This window comes from Myotis brandtii, unplaced genomic scaffold, assembly GCF_000412655.1.
Source record: "Myotis brandtii unplaced genomic scaffold, ASM41265v1 scaffold693, whole genome shotgun sequence".
Taxonomy (NCBI): domain Eukaryota; kingdom Metazoa; phylum Chordata; class Mammalia; order Chiroptera; family Vespertilionidae; genus Myotis; species Myotis brandtii.
In genome coordinates, this window is record NW_005370710.1 from 2,888,568 (window position 1) to 2,896,729 (window position 8,162).

The 8,162-nt window shown below is 65.2% G+C and overlaps 1 protein-coding gene across 5 annotated transcripts in view; it reads right to left on the reverse strand.

The window, feature by feature from the left end:
* Positions 1-4,726: 4,726 nt before the first annotated feature.
* The window catches only part of HEMK1 (HemK methyltransferase family member 1), a 7,892-nt gene continuing 4,456 nt past the window's right edge, over positions 4,727-8,162 (reverse strand). For 3 of the 5 annotated variants that reach the window (XM_005881914.2, XM_005881913.2, XM_014529757.1), the window contains 7 exons: positions 7,688-7,822; positions 7,333-7,397; positions 7,026-7,075; positions 6,349-6,457; positions 5,488-5,583; positions 5,275-5,388; positions 4,727-5,133 (listed from right to left, as the gene is read on the reverse strand). In XM_005881914.2, coding sequence (XP_005881976.1) covers positions 5,040-5,133; positions 5,275-5,388; positions 5,488-5,583; positions 6,349-6,457; positions 7,026-7,075; positions 7,333-7,397; positions 7,688-7,822 — 663 coding nt within the window. In that variant the 3' untranslated portion in view covers positions 4,727-5,039. Of the gene's footprint in view, positions 5,134-5,274; positions 5,389-5,487; positions 6,125-6,348; positions 6,458-7,025; positions 7,076-7,332; positions 7,398-7,687; positions 7,823-8,162 lie in introns of those variants that run through there. The other 2 variants (XM_014529755.1, XM_014529756.1) reach the window with 2 other exon arrangements.

Genomic DNA, 8,162 nt, shown 5'->3' on the forward strand with positions numbered 1-8,162 from the left:
CGGGCGCATCCACCTGGCGCTCCTTCCGGGCGCCTCCTGGCCTGGGCACCTGGAACGCCCCCTGGGCAGGACCTGCAGGCTTCCGGGCCCAGCGCTGCTGCGTGGGACTCACCTCACCACCCGTCAGCTGAGAACTGGAGTTGGGGTCTGCCAGTCCCTCCCACATGCAGAGTTCCTGAGAGCCCCCCTCTCCCCCGCCAGGGCTCCGCCCGCCCCTGCTGGGCCTGAGAGTTCGGTGGGTGCCCAGGGCAGCTGGGAGGGGAGGAAGCTCGCTCTGCTTCATGTCAGGTGCTTTCGGATTCGCCACTTTCCCCTTTGCCCTGGAAGCCAAGTGGGCTCCGGGGTCTCCGGGGGTGCCCACCTGGGTGTGGAGGCGCCCTGGGAATTGAGCCCTGGGCTGCAGTTGCCTCAGCCTTGTGGCCCGCTCACCCTCTTCCAGCTGGGATGTCAGAGGGGCTCAAACCCCAACGTGGCCACTTCCTGGTTGTGTGACGTTGGGCAAGCCAAGCCTCAGTCTCTTCATCTGTCTAATGGGCCGAGGAAGGTGCCCTTGCCGGGCAGACAGAAGGTTTATGCAGAGCGTGCGGCCCCTGCACCAGCTTAGCCATGGAGATGCCTGTTTCCTGCTGTGGGCGTGCCCAGGCCTGGGAGAGGCCTTCCCACCCCACCTCCAGAGCTGCCTCTGGGCTGTGTCCCCACATGGTCACATCTGACTCCAGAAGCCCCCTCCATCCCCTCACCCTGCCTCTGGGATGTCCTGAGGGCACCCCACACTCTCAAACCGCTGGGACCCCCTCATCTGGAGTGAGGTCCTGGTCCCAGCCTGGATGGGGCAGGGTCAAAGGTTCCAGTTGGCCACTTCCGCTTTGGGGACCATGAGGCTGAGAATCCCAGGAATGACCCCAATTCTATCCCAGCCGCTCAGCCCAGTCCAGGCCTGTCGCAGGGGCTGGTACTCCTGGTGGCTGGAAGGAGCTGGACCCTCCCCAGCTCACATGGAGGGGCCAGGCCCAGCAGCTCAGCTGTGGCACCTGCTCACCCTCACATCCCAGGGGTGCTGGGCCAGCCACATGGCTCCAGGGGGCCAGGACCAGGCTCTGAAGGTCCTGGCCGCCTTCCATTGTCTCACTCCAAGCATTGCCCAATTCTACCACATGTCAGACACTCGGGGCGGGGCCTGGCAGCTGGGCTTCCAGGTGGTGGAGGGTCCCCCCGCCCCCCGCCGTCTTGCCTCTCGGAGAAGTGATCCAGGCAGCCTACTGTGCTCCTCGGAGCTCTTCCAGCCGCTGCCCACTTCCAGTTCCCACCCCAAAGCCACTTCCACCTCCTGGTGTTTGCTGCAGCGACACTGCCTTCCGGGGACCACAGTGGACATTCGTTTCCTACGGCGGCTGTAACACGTCACCCCAAGTGCGGTCTGAACACAGCACGCGTTCATCCTCTTACAGGGCGGGAGGCATCGAGTCCGGTCAGCGGCCGTCAGGGGCGGGCAGGGCTGCATCCTTTCTGAGGCTCCTCCCTCCCTCCTCTCTCCCAGCACCTGGAGACGGCTGGGCTGCATTCTCTCCATGGCCTTTCCTCTGGCCATGCATCCATCCCAGCCGGCTCCCACCCTCTCATCTCCTCTCGCTCTGACAATCCCTCCCTCTCCTAGGACCTGTGATCACACCGAGCCCCTGAGCAATCCAGGATCATCTCCCACCTCCAGACTCTCTTGCAGGGGAGGCAACATTCGCAGGTGTGGGGATTGGAACTCGGGCATCTTTGGCCCAAAGACTTTGGGGCCACAGGAGCGGCAGGGCTGCTTCGCCAGTCCCAAGCCCTGTCCAGAGGGCTTGTCCAGAACTGAGGGGCCATGAGGGATGATCAGGCCACCGTCCTGGCCCACACGCTGGCCGGAGCCCAGCGCTCCAGGAAGCCTGGCGCCTCCCCTGCGGTTGCCAAGGACAGCCTGTGCTCCTGGCGAGGCCCGTGCCGACAGGTGCACTCGGTCCTGGAAGTGGCCAGGCCTTCGCGGCCTCCCCTCCCTGCTGACGGGACTATGTGAGCTGCTGTGGGGTCAGAGATGAGCCTCATGGAAAGTTCCAGCTCTGCTCTAGAAACGGACTGGTGTGACACGTACTGGTGTGACATGCATTGAGCGCGGGGTATGCCAGGCCCGCGTGGAGCCCGAGGAGACAGCCAGGTTTCCAAAGCCGGGGGCGGAACACCCGCGGTGCTGGCGAAGCTTGGGCCAGGGGCTGGCCGGGAGAACAGAGGTCCGGAGGTGTCCCGAGGTGAGCCCGAAGGAGTGTGATTCAGATGGCAGCGGGGGAGGGGGGGTGCAAGAGCGCTGCTGACAGACGCCTGGGCTGGGCGAAGGGAGGGAGGCATGGCTTGGGAATGGAGCTCTGCAGTAAGGCCCGCGTCTGGGGCAGCAGAGGAGTCCAGAAGTGGCCTGGCCAGCGTGTTAAGCAGTTAGAACGTCAGCCTGTGCACAGAGGCTCACGGTTTGACTCCTGGTCACGGGCACATACTGGGGTTGCAGGTTTGATCCCAGCCCGTTGGGGCAAGTGTGGGAGGCAACCAATGGATGTGTCTCTCTCTTCCTTTCTCTCTCTCTCTCTCTCACCAGCCCCCTTCCACTCTCTTTAAAAAAATCAATGGAAAATGTCCTCGGGGTGGGATTAACAAAACAAACAAAAAGAATCCACAAGCGGCCAGGGATGGACACCCGCAGGGCTGCGGTGGCCTAAGGCTGGCCGGGCCCTGTTCTGCCAGGAGCTTGCGCAGAGCGCCGAGGGCCTGGGGCGGGCCGGGCCTTTCCCAGCACCTCCTCCTCCACCTCTTCAGACCTGGGCTCTGCAGGCCACTGACCCCCGTGCAGTCACGGGGAGCCGGGGAGCCGGCCAGGGTTTACGGCAGGGATTGGGGAGTTACGGCCCTGGGCCCAGGTGGGAGTGGGCGAGAGCAGGAAGGGTTCAGTAAAGCAACCAGATGCATCCCGCAGACAAACCCATGGGCAGCTGGGAGACAGCCAACTGGGAGGCGGTCTGCTTCCCCAGCTGTCAGAGGGGACAGGCTTGTCCACCCCGAGCACGCCATCAGACCCTGGCGCCCTCTGCCCACGCAGGGCTCTGCTGGAGGGCAGAGTGGGCAGCAGACACGTCTCTCAGGGGCCACCTCGGCCTGTCCCACCTCCAGGGCCAAAGGAGGCAGCGTCTCTAGCTCCGGCTCCAGGACAAGGCGGGGAGGTGGGGGGGGTGGGGGGGGGGCGGAGATGGGCGGTGGCCTGCTTTCCCCGGGCTGGAGCCACCAGCTGCTCTGGCCTGGACCTCAGAGCTCTGCGCCCTGGTGAGGAGGGAGAGGAGGGGCGGTGGGGAGACCCGCTGCTGGGCTGCCAGCTTCCTGTGGCTCCAGCTCCAGAGGCAGAGAAGTTGAACCCAAGACTGAAACCCCGCCTCCCCTCCCTGCAGAGTTCCGAGTCTCTGCCTGCCTGTCGGTGCCAAGCGCCAGGTGCCCGAGGACGCAGGACCCGCCTCTGCTCCCTCTGAAGCACAACACCCGCGAGAGGGTGTCCCAGGCTCACCCCCCGCCCCCCCGTGAGATAAAAGCGCTTGGGCCCATTTCTCAGGCTCGGAAGCCAAGGCTGAGGGAGGTGAAGGCATCTGCCCAAGGCCACACCGTGGGGAGGGGCAGAGGCTGGGACCTGCACCCAGGCTGGTGTGGCTCCGACATGGAGCTCCATGTCCAAGGCCCCACCGGGCCAGCGGTTGCGGCTGGAGGCCCCGCCCTGCCAGTCTACTTGGCTGGGCCTGTTTCCTGGGGGAGTCCAGCTTTTCGGCTTTCTGGGAAGGACGCTGTCCCAAGGGTGGCTCCTGCTTCAGTGACCTCAGCGGTCCCTACGCTGTCTTCTGCATCATTATTCCTTGGCGGCCATGCTTGCCAAGGCCTTCCCTTCCCTCAGCGATGGGCCTGCGGTCAGGAGGGCGAGCTTCTGGGGAGCCAGCACCAGCCGAGGTGTGGCCCCGGCTGGGGGACAGGGGACACCAACTGCTGGTCAGGGAAGCCCACGGCACAGGAGGAGGGGAGGGCAGCGCTGGCGAGGACCCGCGGGCAGAGGCGGAGCACAGGGCACAGGAGGCCAGAGCCTCGCTCGGCTGGTCCCCGCCCAGCCTTCCCAGGTTCCTTCCGGAACAGCCATGAAGTGGAGTCCCTGCCCAGGGAGTGGGTACTCGATGCCAGCTACACACTCCACCTAGCTGAGAGAGCACAGGAGGCTGCGCCGCCTCTGGCCCGGGAACCAGAAGAGCCAGCGTCTCAAAGTTGCTACCCAAGGTCCCACGCAAGACAATCCCAGAACCCAGCATCCTGCTCCAGCAGAGAATGCTGCCACCAGCCACAGGCACCAGCAGGCCAGGCCCTTGCAGTCACCGGGAGGGAGGGGAGTGTGATGGACGAGCCCGCCTGGCTGCCAGGTCCCTCTGAACCCCCTGGTACAGGCTCCACCAGCACCTGCCAACCTGTAGGTTCCCTCCAGGCCCCTGGCAGCCACGCGTCTGCACAGACCAGAGCTGCGGGGAGGTCACTCCCAGGTCTGCAGGGAAGCGTGGGAACTCGGCCGGGTGGTGGAGGGCCCGGCATGCGAGGCCAGGAACACCTGGGTGCCGCCCTCCACACCGCTCCCATGCACACTGCTGGGCGAGGGGTCAGAGGACCCACAGACCAAGGTGACAACACATCGGGCCACCATGTCCGCCCTTGACACTTTATTGGCCAGCTCTCCCCGCTCCCGAGCTGTCCCACCAGAGACGCTAAGCAGCTGCACTGGCCCTGCCGGTGGGACGGAGCCAGACTGGGCACCTGGGTCCCTCAGCTCCAGAGCTGGACTGGGGGTGCCCTTGCTCTTTGCTGCCCCGGGAAGCAGGAAGGACACCCCTGCCCTTCCTTTTGCCCCAAGTCTCCTAAAATGGAGAGCAGGGCACCCAGAGCCGTGGAAATGCGCCAGCACCAGCTCTGGAAGGCGCCCACCTCTCCCAGGAGCAGTCCAGGAGGAAGTGTCATCCGGGCACTCCGGCAGGCTGGGGCGCTGGCCAGGTGTCCACAGGGCAGCCACCGTGCGGCCCAGACCTCTGGATATGCAGGAACCGGGGCCTAGGACATAACAACAAGGAGCCAGTCACTGCCTGGGCCCGGGGAGGAGCAGGGAGTGGGAACAGCACCCTGTCCCCAAGCCGGAGCCCATGGGCCAGTGGAAGGACCGGTGGCTGTGGGGCTGGGGGAGGGGAGCCTCACCTCCCGCAGAAGTCCTTGCGCACAGCCACGAGCTCGAGGGACAGGCCCGGCCGGCTCTGAAGCCAGCTGCTGACCAGCTCTGGGTGTCTGGGGTCCACTTCTAAGAAGAGGCTTCTACATGGGGGAGAAAAGGGCCAGCTCAGCCGGGCAGGGCTGAGTGACCACCAGGGCAGGCGCAGGACACACTGACCAGGGGACCCGTCCCCTCCCTACCCGGAGTCCTTCAGGAGCCGAGGGGCCAGGGCCAGGAGGTGCACGATGACGTCCATGCCCTTCTCCCCGCCATCCAGGGCTGCGGGGTCTTCGTAGCTGAGGGGAGCAGGGGGTGAGAGCGGGACAGGCGCACGGGAAAGTGTGCAAGAGCTGAGCAGAGCCTCCACGAGGGGCCCGTGCCCTTGCACGCTGGGCCGAGAGGACGGCTGAGGGCCCAGAGGAGGCCCCAGATGCCGGCAGCTCCAGCTCCCCCGATGGACTACGGGCAGCGCACACCAGGCAGTGTCCCGGGCGTGAGCCTGTCTCCCCACAACACGCTGCCCCTATTCTGGGTCTGGGGAGACCTGGGGCTGGCCCTGCCCACCCTGGGAGCCTGGGAAGGGGAGCCAGCACCCTGACCCACGGCCACTGCCCGGGTGGGTCTCAGCCCAATGGAGAACAGGATGGCTCAATGCAAAGCCGGAAGTAGTTTTGGTCTCAGCTTTCCTGTTAAGTCCCCCATGACCTGGGGCAAGGCGCCTTCCCCCTCTGGGCCTCAGTCTTCTGTAAAACGAGCGCCTTCGATGCATTCTGTTCTGTCTGACATTCTGCAGTGTCACCGCTGAGCCCTCCGTGGCCTGCAAAGCTCGGCCGCCCCCTTTCAGAGGCAGGAAACTGAGCTCAGAGAGGCCAGCGGTTGTCCAGGGTCTTCAGGAAGGCAGAAGCCAAACCCAAGTGGGTCTGTGGGCTCTGGAGTGAGCTCTCTTCCACCGACAGCACCCCTCAGCCTCTCCTCCATCCCTCCCCCACCCCCACAGTGGTCCTCCAGGGCAGACCCATCCCACTCGCCCTCAGGCCGGCCCGTCCCACCCCACCCCGCACCTGCGGATCTCAGGGGCCAGCTGCTCCATGTCCTGGTGGAAGACGTAGGGAGGGTTGCTGACGAGCAGGTCCATGGGGCCCCAGGGCAGAAGGTGTGCCCAGTTGCCCTCTGTGGTCACAGGGAACCCAGCAGAGAATGGGAGGTAAGAGTGGAGCTCCGCCCACCACCATGCCCCTGGGTCACCCCTCTCCAGGGAGCCTATCTCTGGACCCGATAAGCCAGACTTGCCGGTCAGTGCCCAGGCCCTCAGCCCTCAGCCTGCGGTGCCTGGGCCAGGGACCAGAGGGGCACTCAAGTATTTCTGTCTTAAAGGATTTCTCTTGAGCTTCTGCTTATCTCTTGACAACAAAGCAGGCGCTAGATAACGCATTAGTTACAGGGATTTGGAAGATAAGAAAAACCCTAGGGCTGGTCCCCTCCAGGGTCAGGTCAGCCCAGGAGGCAACAGGGACTGGCCTGTCCTCAGCAAGGATTGGTCTAATACCCCTTGTGTGCATGCATGTGCGCACGTGTGCATGTATGTGCGTGTGCATGTGTGTACATGTATTTGTGTGTGTGTGTGTGTGTGTGAGAGAATAAGTGTTGGGAAGCCTCCCCCAGCTCTGCAGACGGCCTCATCCACCCAGCAGCCCTGTCCGCAGGGCCCCACCCCAGGGAAGGTGGGTGAGGAAGGTACCTAAGGTCACATCGAGGGGCGCGATCCGGATCCTGTCCTGCAGCTGAAGCCTGGAGAGATGGGAAGGGCTGAGCACAGGGCAGACTCCTACCCTTGGCTACGAGGCCTGGGAGGATAAGCCCTTCCCGGGCTGTGAGACCCCTGGGCCCACGATCCACTGTATCCCCCTGGGAGCCAGCCAGGCTGCCCCAGTGCCTTCCCCTTCTCGGGAGTGGACGTCGGTGGGTTTGCTACCTGAGCAGGGGCTGAGATCAGGCCCGAGCCCCGTGCCCCGCACCCTGACCTTCCTGTCCCTGAGCCCGCCTACCTCTGAGCGTTCTCTCGGGCCAGGGAGATGGCGGCTCCTGCCTTATCCACAGCAATGACTCGGCTCTGCCCCAAGAACAAGTGAAGGGCACATGGGAGGCAGGTGCTGGGAGAGGCCAGGCCTGGGACCACAGCCTCACCAGCCCCGGCCAGAGAAGGAGGGATACCCACACCTCTCCCCTCCCTGCGCCAGGGCCTGGCCAGACAGAAGGTATGGGAGGTGGAGGCTGTGACCAGGCGGGCTGGGCTGCCCTAAGCCTGGTAGCTGCCCCTCCAGGGCTCCTGGCAGAGACGGGGGCAGGGCCAGTGAGTACCAGCCAGTCTCCTGGGAGGGGAGGGGTGCTGAGGACGCTCACCTGGGGCAGCTGGCTCAGCAGGCTGAGGGAGATGGCTCCCGACCCACAGCCCACCTCCAGGATGAGGGGGCCGCCTTGGGCTCCCACCGCACGGGACTTCTGGGCCACCTCCTCCAGCACCCACTCGACCAGCTCCTGCAAGGCAGCGCGGTCTGGATCAGAGGAAGGGTCAGCCTGGCCCCCTGGGTCTTGGCATGGAGACCAAGCCTCCTGCTGGGAACCCACCCCCAGGAGCAGCGGTCACCTGCCCCCGGGTAGCGAGTCCGAGGCAGCAGAGCTTGGCTGGCGGCCCGCCTTTCCTGTTCCAAGCCCCGCTGCACCGAACAGCTATGCTTCCGAGGGAGATGACCTGGCTCCAGGCAGAGGCACTGCCCTCAGGTGCCCCCGGCCTGTGCCAAGCCCCGCAGAGACTCGGGTGCCGGCAGCAAACTGGGCCCACAGCGCTGGGACTGGCACCGAGCAGCTGGGGCTGTGG